General features: G+C 44.3%; 1 protein-coding gene across 3 annotated transcripts in view; it reads left to right on the plus strand.

The window, feature by feature from the left end:
- ATP8A2 (ATPase phospholipid transporting 8A2) overlaps nt 1-24059 on the plus strand; it is a 1034865-nt gene that overhangs the window by 294405 nt on the left and 716401 nt on the right. For all 3 annotated transcript variants that reach the window (XR_013224076.1, XM_077298312.1, XM_077298313.1), the window contains 2 exons: nt 3598-3725; nt 18429-18540. Coding sequence is in view for 2 of the 3 variants with exons in the window: in XM_077298312.1 (XP_077154427.1) it covers nt 3598-3725; nt 18429-18540 (240 nt within the window). In the remaining variant the exon portion in view is untranslated. The remainder of the gene's footprint in view (nt 1-3597; nt 3726-18428; nt 18541-24059) is intronic.

Below are 24059 nucleotides of genomic sequence, written 5' to 3' on the forward strand. Positions count from 1 at the left end.
TTTACAAGAAAATTTAAATAATATTTCTATATCTCCTGGTAATAACACAATAAATTACCCTCAAACGGTCTGTCCTATTTTGCTACTTGGTTAATTTTGCGGGCAGGAGTTACATTTGTACTCAAATAAACTGATGAGAGTCATAACTAATCCTATAAGAATTATGTAACTGGTTTTTTTTGCGGTGAGGGTAAAATGAATATAAATTACTAGATATTTATCACTGTTCGTCGCTGAGCATAAAAGACTATTTGTGATCTGTTTTATATACCCTCATGTAAACCAGTTTAGCATCAACAAAATCTAAATAGTACTAGTTAAAGAATTAGCTGCACTTCACGGCACAACATTAGATGGGAAGGGGCTCTGAACCCCAACTGATCAGACATCGAGGGGTAATAGATTAATATTCTTTCAGCATTTATTCTTAGGACTAGGAATATGTAAAATAAAGGAAACCTATACAAGGTGGGGGGACACATTTTATTGTGGGTACTAAATACATTCAAAGGGATGTGGTCTCCTCATTATGTAATTCTAACCAGGAGATCTGGTAGCCTCCAAACCATGGTCTTGACAAATAAGAAGTCAAGACCATAGTTTGAAGGCAGCCAGACATCCTGGTTAGAAGTTTGGAGGTATCGTTATCTAAAAAGGACCATTTGCATATCTTATAAGAAGAACTTATAAGAAGTTACTCTGTTGTGGTTCTCCTGAGGAAGCAGCTTGTTAACTTTGAAACGTGTTGAGAATAAAACGGCGAAGCCTTTTTTGAAACCATATACAGTACAGACCAAAAGTTTGGACACACCTTCTCATTCAAAGATTTTTCTGTATTTTCATGACTATGAAAATTGTACATTCACACTGAAGGCATCAAAACTATGAATTAACACATGTAGAATTATATACTTATCAAAAAAGTGTGAAACAACTGAAAATATGTCTTATATTCTAGGTTCTTCCAAGTAGCCACCTTTTGCTTTGATTACTGCTTTGCACACTCTTGGCATTCTCTTGATGAGCTTCAAGAGGTAGTCACCGGAAATGGTTTTCACTTCACAGGTGTGCCCTGTCAGGTTTAGTAAGTGGGATTTCTTGCCTTATAAATGGGGTTGGGACCATCAGTTGTGTTGTGCAGAAGTCTGGTGGATACACAGCTGATAGTCCTACTGATAGCGCAACAAAGAAACTGGCTCACATGAGGACCGCCTCAGGAAAGGAAGACCAAGAGTCACCTCTGCTTCTGAGGATTAGTGTATCCTAGTTACCAGCCTCAGAAATCGCAGGTTAACAGCAGCTCAGATTAGAGACCAGGTCAATGCCACACACAGTTCTAGCAGCAGACACATCTCTACAACAACTGTTAAGAGGAGACTTTGTGCAGCAGGCCTTCATGGTAAAATAGCTGCTAGGAAACCACTGCTAAGGACAGGCAACAAGCAGAAGAGACTTGTTTGGGCTAAAGAACACAAGGAATGGACATTAGACCAGTAGAAATCTGTGCTTTGGTATGATGAGTCCAAATTTGAGATCTTTGGTTCCAACCACCGTGTCTTTGTGCGATGCAGAAAAGGTGAATGGATGGACTTTACATGCCTGGTTCCCACCGTGAAGCATGTAGGAGGTGTGATGGTGTGTGGGTGCTTTGCTGGTGACACTGTTGGGGATTTATTCAAAATTGAAGGCATGTACTGAACCAGCATGGCTACCACAGCATCTTGCAGCAGCATGCTATTCCATCCGGTTTGCGTTTAGTTGGACCATCATTTATTTTTCAACAGGACAATGACCCCAAACACACCTCTAGGCTGTGTAAGGGCTATTTGACCAAGAAGGAGAGTGATGGGGTGCTACGCCAGATGACCTGGCCTCCGCAGTCACCAGACCTGAACCCAATCGAGATGGTTTGGGGTGAGCTGGATCGCAGAGTGAAGGCAAAAGGGCCAACAAGTGCTAAGCATCTCTGGGAACTCCTTCAAGACTGTTGGAAGACCATTCCCGGTGACTACCTCTTGAAGCTCATCAAGAGAATGCCAAGAGTGTGCAAAGCAGTCATCAAAGCAAAAAGTGGCTACTTTGAAGAACCTAGAATATAAGACATATTTGCAGTTGTTTCATACTTTTTTGTTAAGTATATAATTCCACATGTGTTAATTCATAGTTTTGATGCCTTCAGTGTGAATGTACAATTTTCATATTCATGAAAATACAGAAAAACCTTTGAATGAGAAGGTGTGTCCAAACTTTTGGTCTGTACTGTATATCGGATCTTTATTGTGAATACACTACCAGTAGCGCAGATTTAACAATTCTATTCTACTATTTGAGTACCGTGTGGGAAAGGCAGGAGCTGGACGGCACTATTTGGGTGGGGTCTGGATGTGGTTCTTGAACCTCTCACGTGGTAAGAATGTGGTCCTCTTTTTGTGCACCAGTGTGTTCAACAAGATGAATAGGAGACATTGAAAGTATCTTTTAACTCCCTTATTGGGTTATTTTTCTGTCCAACCAGGATATGAAACACCACACACACACACACACACACACACACACACACACACACACACACACACACACACACACAGCAGTGGAACAATTGGAGGAAAAATATAATAGAAATATGTCACCACTTCTGTATTTATCCTCCTCTCCTGGTTTTGGCTTACGAATACTGATGTAAAATACTGACCGAATACTGAACATATGAACATAGCCTGATGTGTGTCAGCACGCAACAGTAAAACATGGTGAATGGTCCTTGCAAGTTTGGGGCTGCTTTTGAGAAAATGGTATTGACAAATTAGTCAAGATTAATTGTGTCCTCAATTTTGAGAAGTATATGCAGATTAGTAGCCATCATGCAATACCATCAGGGAGGCGTCTGATTGGCTGTATGTTTGGGGTCGCTGTCCTGCTGCAAAGTACATTTGTCATTGAGAACTGTCCTCGGTGTAAGGAAGAACCAGATGTTCTGGAAGTGATGATCTGGCCCCCACAAAATACTGATCTTATCATCATCATGGAGTCTGTCTGGTATTTCATGAAAAGATAGAAGGATTTGCAAAAGTGACGTCCACAGAAGATCTGTGGTTAGTTCTACAAGATATTTAGAACATTTAGAACAATCTCCCTGCTGAGTTTCTTCAAAGAATGTGTGCAAGTGTTAAATTGATGTTGAATTGAAGCTTTGATGCTGTTTTGAAGGCATAGTATGGTCAAAGCAAATACTGATTTGATTTAGATTTCTCTTTTGTTCATTCACTTTGCATTTTGTTAATTGATAAAAAAAACTATTAACACTTTTGTTATTTTAAATCATTCTTAATTTCCAGAATTTCTCCACCATTGCCTAAAACTTTTGCATAGTATTGCAGCTAACATGTAAATGGGAGCTACTGTGTGTGTCTGCATGTCCTATTTCAGTCTAAACATGAGAAGATTCACCTGCGCATCAACAGTGCGGGATATACTGTATTTCTTGAAAAAAAATATATAAAAACATGTCTGTATCTCTTCATCAAGTATATAGACTTGTCAGTGTTAATTGTTATCATAGAAATCAACTGTTTTCTTTTCTTTGCCCTTTCTCTGAAGGGTTTACCGGCAACATCAAATCTTCAATCTATTGAGGATTTGTTTAAATTGACTGGAAGAATCGAATGTGAAGGACCTAATCGCCATCTGTATGATTTCACTGGAAACCTACGCCTGGACAGCAATAGGTTAGTGTTAGACATTAGTGTGGAGACACAGGGTGGTCAGCGGATGCCCTGGTCTGCTAGCCTAAACTGCATGGACCCGGGATGATCCCACCGAACGCCCACCGTCCTTTTACCGTGGGCATAATACTATTCAGACAACACAGGATGAGGGTAAAACAGTGTGACAAAACTTTATTGAACAACAAAACAGGCAAATAACACATAGAACAGTCCCAGCAAAATACTCAAGATGGTGCAAAATTACAAAGGCTGACTAGCTGGGAAAAGAGCAGCTGTGATTTCAGAGCTTCCAGGGCTGACTACCCCACCTGTGGCACGCACAGAGAGGAGGTAATGACAAGCTTTGGAAGCTGACAGTCCATTGAGGTACAAGGCCAGTTGACTGGAGGCTCACAACCTGGCTTCTCCGAACATCTCCATGGAGCTCGGTGACCGGTGGGTCACATTCTTGGCTTTCCCAAACATATCCATGGGGCTCAGATGACCGGTGGGTCCAAATCCCAACTACCCCAAATATATGCATGGTTCAGCAATGGTCAGGGAGCAGATCTGTATTCTTTCAGCCTGGGCCGTGGTTCCCTAAGCTGTAGAATGACAAATCTGTGTCCCTCATGATGGATCCATGATGTCTTAGTTGCTGTCCTGTAGAGAGACACTGGTTCTTTGGATGTTTGGATGTCTGGATGTATATCTGTATATGGAGGTATCTGTTACAGAGGTGGATATATCCTCTTTTTATAGTTAACAGCTATCCTTCAATCCTGCATCCAGAGGTTAAGGGAAATAATGGTGATGAGATCAACTTGCATTATTTGATTATTTAATCTATTTGCATAGTTTTCTTCCTCTGTTTTGCAAGTGTAGCATTTCACCCGCTACGGGTCTTGGGGAACACTCGCTTGGCAGCAGAATCAAAGCACTCGGGCACGGTTTTCTATCAAAAACAGTCTTTTCGGTTTATTTCACATAATGTAAACCACATCCACAGGAACTTGGTAGTCTGCATATATTCATCTTTACCACAGTTCGTCTCTTACCCCGGTGAGCATTATACACGGTTTTCAGACCGTTACCCGTTGGCAACCTTTACGGGTTCCTGGACACCCCTTGGCCTCCGAGGTGCCTATACACAATGTCTCTCACTCTGACCCCGGTCAGTGTCACACGGTTCCTTTCCGTTACCTGTTGGTGCCGCACAGGTTTCCCGGATCCCTCTTCTCCACAGAGGTATCCATCAGACTTTTCTCACTCACACTGACTTCAGGTCAGTCCCAGGTCCTCAACACAGACCTCCCAGGTCTACGGTCTCCAGGTGCTTCCAGGACGACTCCACTCGCCGGAGCCTCCAACACCAACCGTCCGTGCTATGTCCAGCACGTAGGCTCTCCAGCCTGGAATGGTCACTGTGTGCTTCCAGGACGTCTGTCCCCACCTGGGTCCGTCCAGCACACAGGCCACTTTGCAGTGTCCTGCCAGGACACACGGAAGTGTGTCCACCCTGACGGACACTCACTCACTAACACTCACATTCCACCATGTGCTCCACACACCTCCTTTACATAGGTGTAACCACACCCAGGTACCTGTCACATGGCTAGTCAGGTGAGCGTGACATCACCACAGGTCCTTGCACACCATATATATGCCTCGATGCATATCTCAAGGAGCACACACAGCGCCCCCTAGCTGCCACAGGGGTCGCTATACCACACAAGTCAACAAGCTAACTGGCCTGGACAATGTGTAATCAACATATCAGCAAACATCATTGTTCAATTATGCTGCGTCTCTAGTGATCCAGGATAACAGCACAATATGTTACGTTAAATGTCATCTTACGTGTCAATATTACAGGCTTATACAAACAAAAATCTGTGTCTTCTTGACCAACCAGAAAGAAACACAGAAATTCAAAAGTCAACATATAGTTAACAGTCAATGACTCCTGGCTTACTGAAAGTACATGTCTGGTTAATTAAGATCAAATGCTGTGTCGTCACAATTGGTCTAAAATAAAATGTCTCTAGACTTGTCTAAGAAAGGTAGCAAAATTAAAATAAGAAAGGTTAAAGGCAAGTAAATACCCCTTAATGAATTTGAGTCTCTTCAAGGCATAGCTGCCAGCAGTTCTAAATTTCCCCTGATATTTCAGATACAATTTTTGCAGTTTCTGTGCTTTCCTTCACTGTTTCTACAAACCTCTACCAAAAGTAGGCATCCACTGGTAAATTGGAGTAGTTCCATAGCTGATATGTGAGCGGTAATTAAGTATCCATATACTACCAACTCTAATGTAAGTATGTCATGGTTATCTTTTGGGAACTCCCATGGGAATATGACTGTGCCTCCATTCCTGAGAGTACCTTCCTAGCTACTTGTTTTCCATATAGCTCCTCTCTCTTCTTCCTTGATTGAGAGCTCTGTTTTTCACAAGAACCAGAGGAGAGTGTAAGAAGATCAAAAACAAGTACGGTAGTTAGGAAGGTAAACTAAACTGTCTGGCCATGCCATGAGTGCATCAAGCCCTTATGCTTGGTTTGAACAATCATTTTGTGCTTGCAGACTCCCTTTAATCCCAATTTTGACATAGTTAGTTGGCAGATTTATGGAAATGGATCTTTTTTGCTCCTAGTAAATGACTATGCATTTCAGACAGACGTCTATAAGACGCTGTATACACCCGGGTAGGCCTTGCTGTGCTCAGTGATCAAAAGCCACTAACATCTCAAATATATTAGATCAAAGAAGATCATACAGCATGATTCACCTATTAACCCCTTCCCGACCTTTGACGCCACGTAGGCATCATGAAAGTCGGTGCCAATCCGACCTATGACGCCTATGTGGCGTCATGGAATGATCGCGTCCCTGCAGATCGGGTGAAACGGTTAACTCCAATTTCACCCGATCTGCAGGGACAGGGGGAGTGGTACTTTAGCCCAGGGGGGGGTGGCTTCACCCCCCCCATGGCTACGATCGCTCTGATTGGCTGTTGAAAGTGAAACAGCCAATCAGAGCAATCTGTAATATTTCACCTATGAAAATTGGTGAAATATTACAATCCAGCCATGGCCGATGCTGCAATAGCATCTGCCATGGCTGGAGACCCCGATCTACCCCCCCCCCCCACCGCTACCGATCTCCTCCTCTCTGTCCTGTCATGTCCCATGCTCCCCTCCGTCCTCCTGTCTGCTCCCCCGTCCTCCTGTCTGCTCCGCCCGTGCTCCGATCCCCCCCGTGCTCCGATCGCCCCCCCCCATACTTACCAAGCTCCGATGTCCCTCCCGGTGTCCTCGGTCTTCTCCATGGGCGCCGCCATCTTCCAAAATGGCGGGCGCATGCTGTTATGGACCTGGTGGTTAGGAGCACCCGGAATGACCTGATGAGTAAACTAGTAATCGGAACAAGCTCTGGGAAAGTGGGAACTCTGCTGACCGCAAACCCTACTCCTATCACACACACTAGAAATAGCCGTGGAGCGTACCTAACTCTCCCTAGACGCCTCTTCACAGCCTAAGAGCTAACTACCCCTAAAGATAGAAATAGAAGCCTAACCTTGCCTCAGAGAAATTCCCCAAAGGTAAAGGCAGCCCCCCACATATATTGACTGTGAGTTAAGAGGAAAGTCACAAACACAGGAATGAAACAGGTTTTAGCAAAAGAGGCCAGACTTAACTAAATAGTCAGAGGATAGAAAAGGAAACTATGCGGTCAGCACAAAAAACTACAACAACCACGCAGAGTATGCAAAAAGACCCCCACACCGACTCACGGTGTGGAGGTGCAACACTGCACCCCAGAGCTTCCAGCTAGCAAGGAAATATCATGATAGCAAGCTGGACTAGAATTTAGCAGTACTAAGAAATATATTCAGGCAGCAGTAACAACAAATGAACTAGCAGGGACTTAGCTTCTGCTGGAGTAGACAGGTCCTCAGAGAAGTCCAAGAGAGATCTGAACCAATACTGATACATTGACAGCTGGCATGAAATAACGATCTGAGTAGAGTTAAATAGGGAAGCCAGCATAACAATAAATGAGGGCAGCTGAGAAAGCAAACCTCAGAGACCAGCAGTTCCGCTCAAAGCCACCAGAGGGAGTCCAAGAGCAGAACTAACCAAAGTACCATTCATGACCACAGGAGGGACTCCGAGAAATGGAATTCACAACAGTACCCCCCCCTTGAGGAGGGGTCACCGAACCCTCACCAGGACCCCCAGGCCGATCAGGACGAGCCAAATGAAAGGTACGAACCAAATCGGCAGCATGGACATCGGAGGCAACAACCCAGGAATTATCCTCCTGACCATAGCCCTTCCACTTAACCAGGTACTGGAGCTTCCGTCTCGAAATACGAGAATCCAAAATTTTTTCCACAACATACTCCAACTCCCCCTCAACCAACACCAGAGCAGGAGGATCAACGGAGGGGACCATAGGCGCCACATACCTCCGCAACAACGACCTATGGAACACATTATGGATGGCAAAGGAAGCTGGAAGGACCAAACGAAATGACACAGAGTTGAGAATTTCAGAAATCTTATAAGGACCAATGAAACGAGGCTTAAACTTAGGAGAAGAAACCTTCATAGGAACATAACGAGAAGATAACCAAACCAAATCCCCAACACGAAATCGAGGACCAACACAACGACGGTGGTTAGCGAAACGTTGAGCCTTCTCCTGGGACAACGTCAAATTGTCCACCACGTGAGTCAAAATTCGCTGCAATCTGTCCACCACAGAATCCACACCAGGACAGTCAGAAGGCTCAACCTGCCCTGAAGAAAAACGAGGATGAAAACCAGAATTGCAAAAAAAAGGCGAAACCAAAGTAGCCGAACTAGCCCGATTATTAAGGGCGAACTCAGCCAATGGCAAAAAGGTCACCCAATCATCCTGATCAGCAGAAACAAAGCATCTCAGATAGGTTTCCAAAGTCTGGTTGGTTCGTTCAGTTTGGCCATTTGTCTGAGGATGGAAAGCCGAAGAAAAAGACAAATCAATGCCCACCTTAGCACAAAAGGACCGCCAAAATCTAGAGACAAACTGGGACCCTCTGTCCGACACAATGTTCTCCGGAATGCCATGCAAACGAACCACATGCTGAAAGAATAATGGCACCAAATCAGAGGAGGAAGGTAATTTAGACAAGGGTACCAAATGGACCATCTTAGAAAAGCGATCACAAACCACCCAGATGACAGACATCCTTTGAGAGACAGGAAGATCTGAAATAAAATCCATGGAAACATGCGTCCAGGGCCTTTTCGGGACCGGCAAGGACAAAAGCGACCCACTGGCACGAGAACAGCAGGGCTTGGCCCGAGCACAAGTCCCACAAGACTTCACAAAAGAACGCACATCCCGTGACAAGGAAGGCCACCAAAAGGACCTAGCCACCAAATCCCTGGTACCAAAAATGCCAGGATGACCAGCCAACACCGAGCAATGAACCTCAGAAATAACTCTGCTAGTCCATCTATCAGGGACAAACAGTTTCTCCGCTGGACAACGGTCAGGTCTATCAGCCTGAAACTCCTGCAGCACCCGCCGCAAATCAGGGGAGATGGCAGACAGAATTACCCCCTCTTTGAGAATACCAGCCGGCTCAGGGACTCCCGGAGAATCAGGCACAAAACTCCTAGAAAGGGCATCAGCCTTCACATTCTTAGAACCCGGAAGGTATGAGACCACAAAATCGAAACGGGAGAAAAACAGTGACCATCGAGCCTGTCTAGGATTCAACCGCTTGGCAGACTCGAGATAAGTCAAATTCTTGTGATCCGTCAAGACCACCACGCGGTGCTTGGCTCCCTCAAGCCAATGTCGCCACTCCTCGAATGCCCACTTCATAGCCAGCAGCTCCCGATTGCCAACATCATAATTACGCTCAGCAGGCGAAAACTTTCTAGAAAAGAAGGCACATGGCTTCATCACAGAGCCATCAGAACTTCTTTGAGACAAAACAGCCCCTGCTCCAATCTCAGAGGCATCAACCTCAACCTGAAAAGGGAGCGAAACATCTGGCTGACGCAACACAGGGGCCGAAGAAAAACGACGTTTCAGCTCCTGAAAAGCCTCCACGGCCGCAGAGGACCAATTCACATCAGCACCTTTCTTTGTCAAATCAGTCAAAGGTTTAACCACACTAGAAAAATTAGCGATGAAGCGACGGTAAAAATTAGCAAAGCCCAGGAATTTCTGAAGACTCTTCACAGATGTAGGTTGAGTCCAATCATAAATGGCCTGAACTTTAACAGGATCCATCTCGATAGTAGAAGGGGAAAAAATGAAGCCCAAAAAGGAAACCTTCTGAACTCCAAAGAGACACTTAGACCCCTTCACAAACAAGGAATTAGCACGAAGGACCTGAAACACCATTCTGACCTGCTTCACATGAGACTCCCAATCATCTGAAAAGACCAAAATATCATCCAAATATACAATCATGAATCTATCCAGATACTTTCGGAAGATGTCATGCATAAAGGACTGAAACACAGATGGAGCGTTAGAAAGCCCGAATGGCATCACCAGGTACTCAAAATGGCCCTCGGGCGTATTAAATGCTGTTTTCCATTCATCGCCCTGTTTAATACGCACAAGGTTATACGCCCCTCGAAGATCTATCTTGGTGAACCAACTAGCCCCCTTAATCCGAGCAAACAAATTAGACAGCAGAGGCAAAGGGTACTGAAATTTGACTGTGATTTTATTGAGAAGGCGGTAGTCTATACAGGGTCTCAGAGAACCATCCTTCTTGGCCATAAAAAAGAACCCTGCTCCCAACGGTGATGAAGACGGGCGAATATGCCCTTTCTCCAAGGACTCCTTTATATAACTCCGCATAGCAGCGTGTTCTGGCACGGATAAATTGAAAAGTCGGCCCTTAGGAAACTTACTACCAGGGATCAAATTTATAGCACAATCACAATACCTATGAGGGGGTAGGATACTGGATTTGGGCTCATCAAATACATCCCGGTAATCCGACAGAAACTCAGGGACATCAGAAGGAGTGGATGAAGAAATTGACATCATCGGAACATCGCCATGTACCCCTTGACAACCCCAACTAGACACAGACATTGATTTCCAATCCAATACTGGATTATGAACCTGTAGCCATGGCAAACCCAACACGACCACATCATGCAAATTATGCAACACCAAAAAGCGAATATCTTCCTGATGTGCAGGAGCCATGCACATGGTCAACTGAGTCCAGTACTGAGGTTTATTCCTGGCCAAAGGCGTAGCATCAATTCCCCTTAATGGAATAGGATACTGCAAAGGCTCCAGGAAAAAAACACAACGCCTGGCAAACTCCAAGTCCATCAAATTCAGGGCAGCGCCCGAATCCACAAATGCCATAACCGAGTAGGATGACAAAGAGCAAATCAAAGTAACAGACAAAAGAAATTTAGGCTGTACAGTAGCAATGGTGACAGACCTAGCGAACCGCTTAGTGCGCTTAGGACAATCAGAGATAGCATGAGTAGGGTCAGCACAGTAAAAACACAGCCGATTCTGACGTCTGTGTTCTTGCCGTTCAGTTCTGGTCAAAGTTCTATCACATTGCATAAGCTCAGGCCTCTGCTCAGAGGACACCGCCAAATGGTGCACAATTTTGCGCTCACGCAAACGCCGATCAATTTGAATGGCCAAGGACATTGATTCATTCAGACCAGCAGGCGTGGGGAAGCCCACCATAACATCCTTAAGGGCCTCAGAGAGACCCTTTCTAAAAATTGCTGCCAGGGCACACTCATTCCATTGAGTAAGCACAGACCACTTTCTAAACTTCTGACAATATACCTCCGCTTCATCCTGACCCTTTCTTTGTCTTCTTTGTCTGACCCTTTCTCTGCCTGATCCACTGAATTAGGTTCGTCATAAAGCAATCCAAGCGCCAGAAAAAAACGCATCTACATTAAGCAATGCAGGATCTCCTGGCGCAAGGGAGAATGCCCAGTCTTGAGGGTCGCCACGTAACAAAGAAATAATAATTTTTACTTGCTGAATGGGGTCACCAGAGGAGCAGGGTTTCAAAGCAAGAAACAGTCTACAATTATTTTTGAAATTCAGAAACTTAGATCTATCCCCAGAAAACAAATCAGGAATTGGAATTCTAGGCTCTAACATCGGATTCTGAACTACATAATCTTGAATGCTTTGGACCCTTGCAGTGAGTTGATCCACACAAGAGGACAGACCCTGAATATCCATATCTGCACCTGAGTCCTGAACCACCCAGAGATTAAGGGGAAAAGAGAGACAAAACACACTGCAAAGAAAAAAAAATGGGTTCAGAACTTCTCTTATCCCTCTTTTGAGATGCATTAACACTTTGAAGGCCAGCTGTACTGTTATGGACCTGGTGGTTAGGAGCACCCGGAATGACCTGATGAGTAAACTAGTAATCGGAACAAGCTCTGGGAAAGTGGGAACTCTGCTGACCGCAAACCCTACTCCTATCACACACACTAGAAATAGCAGTGGAGCGTACCTAACTCTCCCTAGACGCCTCTTCACAGCCTAAGAGCTAACTACCCCTAAAGATAGAAATAGAAGCCTAACCTTGCCTCAGAGAAATTCCCCAAAGGTAAAGGCAGCCCCCCACATATATTGACTGTGAGTTAAGAGGAAAGTCACAAACACAGGAATGAAACAGGTTTTAGCAAAGGAGGCCAGACTTAATTAAATAGTCAGAGGATAGAAAAGGAAACTATGCGGTCAGCACAAAAAACTACAACAACCATGCAGAGTATGCAAAAAGACCCCCACACCGACTCACGGTGTGGAGGTGCAACACTGCACCCCAGAGCTTCCAGCTAGCAAGGAAATATCATGATAGCAAGCTGGACTAGAATTTAGCAGTACTAAGAAATATATTCAGGCAGCAGTAACAACAAAAGAACTAGCAGGGACTTAGCTTCTGCTGGAGTAGACAGGTCCTCAGAGAAGTCCAAGAGAGATCTGAACCAATACTGATACATTGACAGCTGGCATGAAGTAACGATCTGAGTAGAGTTAAATAGGGAAGCCAGCATAACAATAAACGAGGGCAGCTGAGAAAGCAAACCTCAGAGACCAGCAGTTCCGCTCAAAGCCACCAGAGGGAGTCCAAGAGCAGAACTAACCAAAGTACCATTCATGACCACAGGAGGGAGTCCGAGAAATGGAATTCACAACAGCATGCGTAGTGCGCCCGCCGAATCTGCCGGCCGGCAGATTCTTTCCAGGTACATTTTGATCGCTGTGATAGGTTCTATCAAAGCAATCAAAATAAAAAAATAGTAAATAAACCCCCCCTTTATCACCCCCATAGGTAGGGACAATAATAAAATACAGAAATTATATTCATTTTTGCTTTTCCATTAGGGTTAGGGGTAGGGTTAGGGGTAGGGTTAGGGTTGCACTTACGGTTAGGGTTGCACTTAGGGTTAGGGTTGCACTTCGGGTTAGGGTTGCACTTAGGGTTAGGGTTGCACTTAGCGTTAGGGTTGCACTTAGGGTTGCACTTAGGGTTAGGGTTGCACTTAGGGTTAGGGTTGCACTTAGGGCTAGGGTTGCACTTAGGGTTGCACTTAGGGTTAGGGTTGCACTTAGGGATGGGGTTGCACTTAGGGATAGGGTTGCACTTAGGGTTGCACTTAGAGTTAGGGTTGCACTTAGGGATGGGGTTGCACTTAGGGATAGGGTTGCACTTAGGTTTAGGGTTGCACTTAGGGCTAAGGTTGCACTTAGGGCTAGGGTTGCACTTAGGGCTAGGGTTGCACCTAGGGCTAGGGTTGCACTTAGGGCTAGGGTTAGAATTAGGGTTAGGGTTAGAATTAGGGTTAGGGTTGCAATTAGGGTTAGGGTTATAATTAGGGCTAGGGTTGGAATTAGGGTTAGAATTAGGCTATGTGCACACGGTGCGGATTTGGCTGCGGATCCGCAGCGGATTGGTCGCTGCGGATTCGTAGCAGTTTTCCATCACGTTTACAGTACCACGTAAACCTATGGAAAACCAAATCTTCTGTGCCCATGGTGCGGAAAATACAGCGCGGAAACGCTGCGTTGTATTTTCTGCAGCATGTCAATTCTTTGTGCGGATTCCGCAGCGTTTTACACCTGCTCCATAATAGGAATCCGCAGGTGAAATCCACGCAAAAAACACTGGAAATCTGCGGTAAATCCGCAGGTAAAGCGCAGTGCGTTTTACCTGCAGATTTTTCAAAAACGGTGCAAAAAATCCGCACACAAATTCGCAACGTGGGCACATAGCCTTAGGGTTAGGGTTGGAATTAGGGTTAAGACTAGGGTTAGGGGTGTGTTGGGGTTAGGGTTATGGTTAGGGTTGGGATTAGGGTTAGGGGTGTGTTGGGGTTAGTGTTGGAGTTAGAATTGAGGGGTTTCCACTGTTTAGGCACATCAGGGGGTCTCCAAACGCGACATGGCGCCACCATTAATTCCAGCCAATCTTGCGTTGAAAAAGTCAAATGGTGCTCTCTCCCTTCCGAGTCCCGACGTGTGCTCAAACAGTGGTTTACCCCCATATATGGGGTACCAGCGTACTCAGGAAAAACTGGACAACGACTTTTGGGGTCCAATTTCTCCTGTAACCCTTGGGAAAATAAAAAATTGCGGGCTAAAAAATTATTTTTGAGGAAAGAATTTTTTATTTTTTATTTTCACAGCTCTGCGTTATAAACTTTTGTGAAGCACTTGGGGGTTCAAAGTGCTCACCACACATCTAGATAAGTTCCTTTGGGGATCTAGTTTCCAAAATGGGGTCACTTGTGGGGGTTTCTACTGTTTAGGCACATCAGGGGCTCTGCAAACGCAACGTGACGCCCGCAGAGCATTCCATCAAAGTCTGCATTTCAAAACATCACTACTTCACTTCTGAGCCCCGGCATGTGCCCAAACAGTGGCTTACCCCCACATATGGGGTATCAGCGTACTCAGGAGAAACTGGACAACAACTCTTGGGGTCAAATTTCTCCTATAACCCTTGGGAAAATAAAAAATTGCGGGCTAAAAAATTATTTTTGAGGAAAGAAAAATTATTTTTTATTTTCACGGCTCTGCGTTATAAACTTCTGTGAAGCACTTGGGGGTTCAAAGTGCTCACCACACATCTAGATAAGTTCCTTTGTGGGTCTAGTTTCCAAAATGGGGTCACTTGTGGGGAGTTTCTACTGTTTAGGCACATCAGGGGCTCTGCAAACGCAACGTGACACCCGCAGAGCATTCCATCAAAGTCTGCATTTCAAAACGTCACTACTTCCCTTCCGAACCCAGACGTGTGCCCAAACAGTGGTTTACCCCCACATATGGGGTATCAGCGTATTCAGGAGAAACTGGACAACAACCTTTGGGGTCAAATTTCTCCTGTTACCATTGGGAAAATAAAAAATTACGGGCTAAAAAATAATTTTTGAGAAAATAAAAATTATTTTTTATTTTCATGGCTCTGCGTTATAAACTTCTGTGAAGCACTTGGGGGTTCAAAGTGCTCACCACACATCTAGATAAGTTCCTTTGGGGGTCTAGTTTCCAAAATGGGGTCACTTGTGGGGAGTTTCTACTGTTTAGGCACATCAGGGGCTCTGCAAACGCAACGTGACACCCGCATAGCATTCCATCAAAGTCTGCATTTCAAAACGTCACTACTTCCCTTCCGAACCCCGACGTGTGCCCAAACAGTGGTTTACCCCCACATATGGGGTATCAGCGTACTCAGGAGAAACTGGACAACAACTTTTGGGGTCAAATTTCTCCTGTTACCCTTGGGAAAATAAAAAATTACGGGCTAAAAAATCATTTTTGAGAAAATAAAAATTATTTTTTATTTTCATGGCTCTGCGTTATAAACTTCTGTGAAGCACTTGGGGGTTCAAAGTGCTCACCACACATCTAGATTAGTTCTTTGGGAGGTCTAGTTTCCAAAATGGAGTCACTTGTGGGGGAGCTCTAATGTTTAGGCACACAGGGGATCTCCAAACGCGACATGGTGTCCGCTAATGATTGGAGCTAATTTTCCATGCAAAAAGCCAAATGGCGTGCCTTCCCTTCCGAGCCCTTCCGTGCGCCCAAACAGTGGTTTACCCCTACATATGGAGTATCAGCGTACTCAGGACAAACTGGACAACAACCTTTGGGGTCAAATTTCTCCTGTTACCATTGGGAAAATAAAAAATTACGGGCTAAAAAATCATTTTTGAGAAAATAAAAATTATTTTTTATTTTCATGGCTCTGCGTTATAAACTTCTGTGAAGCACTTGGGGGTTCAAAGTGCTCACCACACATCTAGATAAGTTCCTTTGGGGGTCTAGTTTCCAAAATGGGGTCACTTGTGGGGAGTTTCTACTGTTTAGGCACATCAGGGGCTCTGCAAACGCAACGTGACACCCGCATAGCATTCCATCAAAGTCTGCATTTCAAAACGTCACTACTTCCCTTCCGAACCCCGACGTGTGCCCAAACAGTGGTTTACCCCCACATATGGGGTATCAGCGTACTCAGGAGAAACTGTACAACAACTTTTGTGGTCAAATTTCTCCTGTTACCCTTGGGAAAATAAAAAATTACGGGCTAAAAAATCATTTTTGAGAAAATAAAAATTATTTTTTATTTTCATGGCTCTGCGTTATAAACTTCTGTGAAGCACTTGGGGGTTCAAAGTGCTCACCACATATCTAGATTAGTTCTTTGGGAGGTCTAGTTTCCAAAATGGAGTCACTTGTGGGGGAGCTCTAATGTTTAGGCACACAGGGGATCTCCAAACGCGACATGGTGTCCGCTAATGATTGGAGCTAATTTTCCATGCAAAAAGCCAAATGGCGTGCCTTCCCTTCCGAGCCCTTCCGTGCGCCCAAACAGTGGTTTACCCCTACATATGGAGTATCAGCGTACTCAGGACAAACTGGACAACAACATTTGGGGTCCAATTTCTCCTGTTACCCTTGGGAAAATAAAAAATTGTGGGCTAAAAAATCATTTTTGAGGAAAGAAAAATTATTTTTTATTTTCGCGGCTCTGCGTTATAAAGTTCTGTGAAGCACCTTGGGGTTTAAAGTGCTCACTATGCATCTAGATAAGTTCCTTGGGTGGTCTAGTTTCCAAAATGGTGTCACTTGTGGGGGAGCTCCAATGTTTAGGCACACAGGGACTCTCCAAATGCGACATGGTGTCCGCTAACGATTGGAGCTAATTTTCCATTCAAAAAGTGAAATGGCGCGCCTTCCCTTCCGAGCCTTGCCGTGCGCCCAAACAGTGGTTTACCCCCACATGTGAGGTATTGGTGTACTCAGGAGAAATTGCCCAACAAATTTTAGGATCCATTTTATCCTGTAGCCCATGTGAAAATGAAAAAATTGAGGCTAAAAGAATTTTTTTGTGAAAAAAAAGTACTTTTTCATTTTTACGGATCAATTTGTGAAGCACCTGAGGGTTTAAAGTGCTCACTATGCATCTAGATAAGTTCCTTGGGGGATCTAGTTTCCAAAATGGGGTCACTTGTGGGGGAGCTCCAATGTTTAGGCACACTGGGTCTCTCCAAACGCGACATGGTGTCCGCTAAAGATTGGAGCCAATTTTTCATTCAAAAAGTCAAATGGCGCTCCTTCCCTTCCAAGCCCTGCCGTGCGCCCAAACAGTGGTTTACCCCCACATATGAGGTATCAGCGTACTCAGGACAAATTGGACAACAAGGTTCGTGGTCCAGTTTCTCCTTTTACCCTTGGGAAAATAAAAAATTGTTGCTAAAAGATCATTTTTGTGACTAAAAAGTTAAATGTTCATTTGTTCCTTCCATGTTGCTTCTGCTGCTGTGAAACACCTGAAGGGTTAATAAACTTCTTGAATGTGGTTTTGAGCACCTTGAGGAATGCAGTTTTTAGAATGGTGTAACTTTTGGGTATTTTCAGCCATATAGACCCCTCAAACTGACTTCAAATGTGAGGTGGTCCCTAAAAAAAAATGGTTTTGTAAATTTTGTTGTAAAAATGAGAAATCACTGGTCAAATTTTAACCCTTATAACTTCCTAGCAAAAAAAAAATTTGTTTCCAAAATTGTGCTGATGTAAAGTAGACATGTGGGAAATATTATTTATTAACTATTTTGTGTCACATACCTCTCTGGTTTAACAGAATAAAAATTCAAAATGTGAAAATTGCGAAATTTTCAAAATTTTCGCCAAATTTCCGCTTTTTTCACAAATAAACGCAGAAATTATCGACCTAAATTTACCACTAACATGAAGCCCAATATGTCACGAAAAAACAATTTCAGAACCGCTAGGATACGTTGTAGTGTTCCTGAGTTATTACCTCATAAAGGGACACTGGTCAGAATTGCAAAAAATGGCCAGGTCATTAAGGTCAAAGTAGGCTGGGTCATGAAGGGGTTAAAAGCAAAAAATTAAGGCATGGCTTGTATCTCCTGATGTACTTGAAAGTTGTGTAACTAGTACTGATGTCTCCTATACTAATAATATGATTTTGTCCTTATTCGATCTATTAAAATAGGGTTAAGTTTCTACAGTCTATATATGAAGCTCGGTTTGAAATTGGAAATTTCTTTCCCACCTCGTGGAACAATTTACTTCCCTGAGGAAACACAACATGTGGACTGGGTTTTCTCTATAGTCGTTTGTTTTATTAATTAGACAAAATGTTAATTCTGCCAATTCTTCTTGTTATAGCCCGGTTGCTGTTGGACCTGATCAGATATTATTAAGAGGAGCCCAGATCAGGAACACGCAATGGGTCGTGGGGATTGTTGTGTACACGGGACATGACACCAAACTAATGCAGGTAAATCCATTGATAGGAGACTCCTGATTCCTAGTCGTAGACCATGATTTCTAAGTTTAAGTGTTCTTTCAGACGTTTGATGTTTCCATGTGTGAGAAAAATTGACTCATTATTATGATCAGACATTGATCAGTGTTTAATCATAGTGTGGTCCGAGTGTCAACTGTTTTTCTTGTATAAGGAGAAATAAAATATAAGTCTCTGCCTTTTCCATTCTGAGAGTCCCTGAAATCGGAACGCGCTCTGAGATCAGAGTGAGTTCCAATTTTTTTCACGGACTCATTGACTTGCATTGCCAATTTTGATCCAACTCTCGGATGAAAATCGGACATGTCTCCAATATTTTACACGGACCACTTGGTCCAAGGAAACAAATCTGACATATGCAAAGCCCTAAAGAATATCATAAGTCCTTGAAAACCACGAATAGTGCTTGTAAGTGAAAATCGGATATGTGAACGAGCCCTAGCATGGTTCTCCAGATCTATAACCATAACAGTATATTGTTAGGATGGGCCACCAAAGTTTTATTGGTTATTGTCCAACATCTGGGAAACTGCTGATCAGCACATTGATGGGATTGTGGCATTTCTGCAATCTTTGCTTCCTTTTTTATATGGGCACAGTAGCTTGTGTGCATGGCGGCTGTGCCTGGTAGTCTGCCTTGTCCCATTCTGTGTCTGTTTAAACAATAAAGTAAAGGCAGCTTTGTCAGGAAGACGTCAGCCCCTACATTGTGCTGATCAGTGGGAATCTTGAAGTTCGATCCCTTACAAATCGTGCATGGATAATCCTTTTATATATTTCTAAAAAGTTCTATAACTTTTTGTAAATGCTTTACTAAATTTTAAAATTAAGCAAAAAAGATTTGCGTTGCCTTACTCCAGCGTCGTGTCATCAAAGACAACCTGCCCACGGCAATCTCCACTTCTGCTGCCGGCATACTGGACGCCTTTTCTCCTTACTAGGTCTCAAGCTACATCATGACCTGCACATCGGGGTTGTGACGTCATAGGGCTTAATAAGCGCAAGAAGTGCTGAGAATGCCGACTGCAGAAATTAAGAGTGTCCTCATCTGGCTGCCATGAAGGACCAGACTGGACACCGGACCATGGCGATGCAAATCTTTTTGTTCAATTCTGTTGAATTCCTTTTGTGCTAATTTTGCTTACGCTGTCAGTTTAGACTTGGAGGAAGTTTTGCCTTCAATGCTTAGACTCTCAATATGTTGCCTATAGGTCAGGATTGGTGAAGCCCCAGAGGTCGAAGCTCCAATGGCATAACCTAGCTTCCTTTCATCAATTACTAACATGCAAATACCCCTTTAAGGAAGAACATATCTATAGATCCTACTTAGATTTTTCTTCAAGTGGGCATATTCCTCTTACATATTCCGCTTGTCCATTTCAAATAATTTAGAATAATATTGGAATTTCCTCTGAAACTTCGGGAGCCTTTCACCTTTTCCCATGTGATGCCAATTTTGATTTTGATGACTTTTATACGATTTTCACTTTGACAATGCCATATGATGACCTCAGAAGTTTTCTGTGATTGTGGCTAGACTGTCTGCCCCCTGAAAACCCTGGTGCCACGAGCGCCGATAGTTAAACTTGTACCGTCCTCATCCAAGTGCCAGTTTCTCTGCAAGGACAAGTAGATTAAATCAGCCTTTCTTATTGTAATGTAGTAACAGTAAATGGTCCCAGATTTTACATTAACATCAGAAAAGCATCATTGACATTGAGATTCTACCGTATCTCTCTGACAACCTTGTATTCTTTAAAAATGTAGTCATGGCAGACGTTCCCCTGAACCTGAGCATAAGGACCGATGAATATGTCTGTGTTTGTGATTGTGATGCACAGAAAACAGTAGTGGATGGCATCCGTGTGCGTTCCGTTCACATCGCACACCCATGCATTAAAATCTATGAATTTGGTCCATTAATCAGGCCAAATTTTCCTTCAATCCACGAAAAAATAAAATATGTAAATCAGCCCTATAAAGTGTTTCTGTGTCCTAAATATTAACAAATGGCACACGAACAAGCATTCTAAAGTAATACTTTAGGCTACGTTCACATTAGCGTTAAGCTAATTTGCGTCGGGTTTGCGTCGGCGACGCAGCGGCGACGCATGCGTCATGCGCCCCTATACTTAACATGGGGGACGCATGCGTTTTTTTGTGTTGCGTTGTGCGACACTTGCGTCTTTTTTGCCGCAAGCGTCGGACCAAGAAAACGCAGCAAGTTGCATTTTTCTTGCGTCCGATTTTCGGCAAAAACCGACGCATGCGTCGCAAAACGCAGCGTTTTTGCGTGCGTTTTGCCGCGTTTTTGCGTGCGTTGTGCGTTGCGTCGCCGACGCAGCGGCGCACAACGCTAGTGTGAACTTAGCCTTAGTGTTTATTTCAGGTATATCCTTAGATATTTCTCAGTTACATCCCTGTTTTCTCTTTCACAAATAGCGCCACTCTTGTTCTTGCCTTGCATTGCAGCACATCTATTCCTGTGAATAGGGAAAAACTGTAGTACCAGATACAGCCCATGAACAAGAGTGGCGCTGTGTATGGTCACATACAAGATACTACTTTTTTGATCCTGGCAAAGCATGTGCAGGGATCAATAAAGAATATTTGGCATACATCACTTCAGGTAAGCCGATCTCAAGAGCACCCTTAAAGAAGCCCTCCTCTCATCAAAGTTTTTATCCTCTTAATATATTGCAGTCATCATATTATATAGCACTGTGTACATACAATTGCTCCTGTTGCATTTCTACCCAGATAATTCTTCTCATTTCTTTGCTCTATGTAGAAACAGGAAGACTCTTGCCCTGCATTTACCCTTCACCTCCTGACCCAGCTGCTCCTCCCCCTGCCAGGGACTTTTGCAGTGACTTATGATTCACACAGGGAAAATTGACCTCCTGTTTCTACATACAGCTTAGAAGTAGGGTTGAGCAAAACAGATCGGACATTTTCAAAAATCGCTGACTTTCGGCAAAGTCGGTTTTCGTGAAACCTGACCCGATCCCAGCGTGGGATCGGCCATGCTGTCGGCGATCTTCGCGCCAAAGTCGTGTTTCGTATGACGCTTTCAGCGCCATTTCTCAGCCAATGAAGGTGGACACAGAGTGTGGGCAGCGTGATGACATAGGTCTCGGTCCCCACCATCTTAGAGAAGGGCATGACAGTGATTGGCTTGCTTTCTGCGGCGTCACAGGGGCTATAAAGGGGCATGCACGCTGACCGCCATCTTACTTCTGCTGATGTGAGCATAGGGAGAGGTTGCTGCAGCTTCGTCAGAAGAAGGGATATTGTTAGGGAGGAAATATTAACCCCCAAACCACTTGTCCTGTAGCGATTTCCACTGTCCAACACCACCTTTTCTTTGCAGGGACAGTGGAGGCTCGATTTCTGTGCATCAATTCTGTAGCTTATAAGGCTCCCTGATAGCTGCATTGCTGTTTGTACGCCGCTGTGCAAACCAACTGCTTTTTTAAAAGCAAAAGTCCTGTTGCTCCTTTCTGCACCGTTCTATTGTTTATTTGTCCACACTTTTGTGTGCAGCAGTCCTTTTTATTGCTGGCTGCCATACTTTTCCTGAGATAATTGTAGGGAGATTGTTATTGTAGTACAGTCCCTTTTTTTTTTTATGTATATCTTCCAGCCATTTTCTGCCACTTGCATTGTGTAGTGTAATACAGCGGGCCTGTTTTATCCAGCAGTCTCCCACACATAAAAAGGGAGATTTATATTGCCACTAAGTGCATCTGCGTCAGTCCTGTTTGTGGTATATCTGCCAGTCACTTTCTGCCACTTATACTGTGTAGTGTAATACAGTGGGCCTGATTTTTGCAGCAGTCTCCCACACATAAAAAGGGAGATTTATATTGCCACAAAGTGCATCTGCGTCTGTTCTGTTTGGCGTATATCTGCCAGCCACTTTCTGCCACTTATACTGTGTAGTCTAATACAGTGGGCCTGTTTTTTTTTTTTGCAGCAGTCTCCCACACAAAAAAGGGAGATTTAAATTCTCAACAAGTTTATATACACCTTCTACCTTGTCTTACAGTACCATATAACGGTTGTTACTTTGGTTACATTTTCCCAAAAATAAGGAAGTCTGGTGGAAGAGGCCGTGGGCGGTCATTGCCAGCTGGTAATGATGGTGGTGGTGGTGGTGGTGGTGGAGCATCTGGTGGTAGTGGGAAGAGCAAAATAGCACCTAAAGCTCGAGTTGTTGAGCCTGCGTCATCGTCTGGCTACACAAGGCCTCAAAGGCTCCCTTATCTTAGCGTAGGAAAACCGCTTTTAAAGCCGGAGCAGCAGGAAAAAGTTTTGGCTTTCCTTGCTGACTCAGCCTCTAGCTCTTTTGCCTCCTCTTCCGAAAGTTCCAAATTTAAAAGCAGCGAGTCGTCAGTGGGTGCTCCCGGGCAGGAACAAATCGCTTCCTTGTATCCTTCACCCAAACCAAAAGTGAAGGATGCGGCAGGCGACACTACAGTTTACTCCATGGAGCTCTTTACACATACCGTGCCTGGGTTAGAAAGGGAAATTGTTAACAGCCCATTACAAGATGAATTGGACATGGAGTGCACAGATGCACAGCCACAGCTAGATTATTATGCTGTTCCATTGACTCAGATCACTACATTGCCCTCGCAGTGTACTGAGCCAGAATCTGACCCTGATGAGACTATGGTGCCCCGTCCCGAACGCTATAGCACCTTACACGGTGACACAGAGGAGGGTGCACAGGACATTGAAGAGGAGGTGATAGATGACCCAGTTGTTGACCCAGATTGACAGCCATTGGGGGAACAGGGTGCCGCTGGCAGTAGCTCAGAAGCGGAGGAGGATGAGCCACAGCAGGCATCAACATCGCAACAGCTTTCATCTGGCAGGCCCGTATCAGGCCAAAAACGTGTGTCAAAAACAAAAAAACAGTTTTAGGACAGCGTGGCCATCCGGTGAAAGTAGCACAGCGTGCAATGCCTGAAAAGGTATTCGATAGTAGGAAGAGTGCAGTGTGGCAATTTTTTAACCAAGATCCGAATGATCAGTGCAAAGTTATCTGTAAGAAATGCTCAAAGACCTTTAGCAGAGGGAAGAATCCCCTAAATTTAAATACAACGTGCATGCGTAGACATTTGACCAGCATGCACTTGCAAGCCTGGACTAACTACCAAACGTCCCGTTACGTTGGTGCACCCGCTCAGAATGAAGGTAGTCAGCAACGCTACATTGCTTCCCTCACTGTAAGCCCACCGTTTAGGACACCACCTGCAGCAAATGCGGAGGTATCATCGCAAGGCCAAAGCAGTCAGGGAATCACAAGGTTTTTGGTAGGAAACACTGTATGTAGGTCAACATCAAGAATACCATCACCAACCCTCTCTCAACCCGCCATGTCCACCACCACCACCACCGCTGCTTGTTCCACCATATGCAGCTCTCCAGTCCAGCTCACCCTACAAGAGACTCTCATTAGGAAAAGGAAGTACTCATCCTCA

This window comes from Ranitomeya variabilis, chromosome 3 (genome assembly GCF_051348905.1).
Source record: "Ranitomeya variabilis isolate aRanVar5 chromosome 3, aRanVar5.hap1, whole genome shotgun sequence".
Taxonomy (NCBI): domain Eukaryota; kingdom Metazoa; phylum Chordata; class Amphibia; order Anura; family Dendrobatidae; genus Ranitomeya; species Ranitomeya variabilis.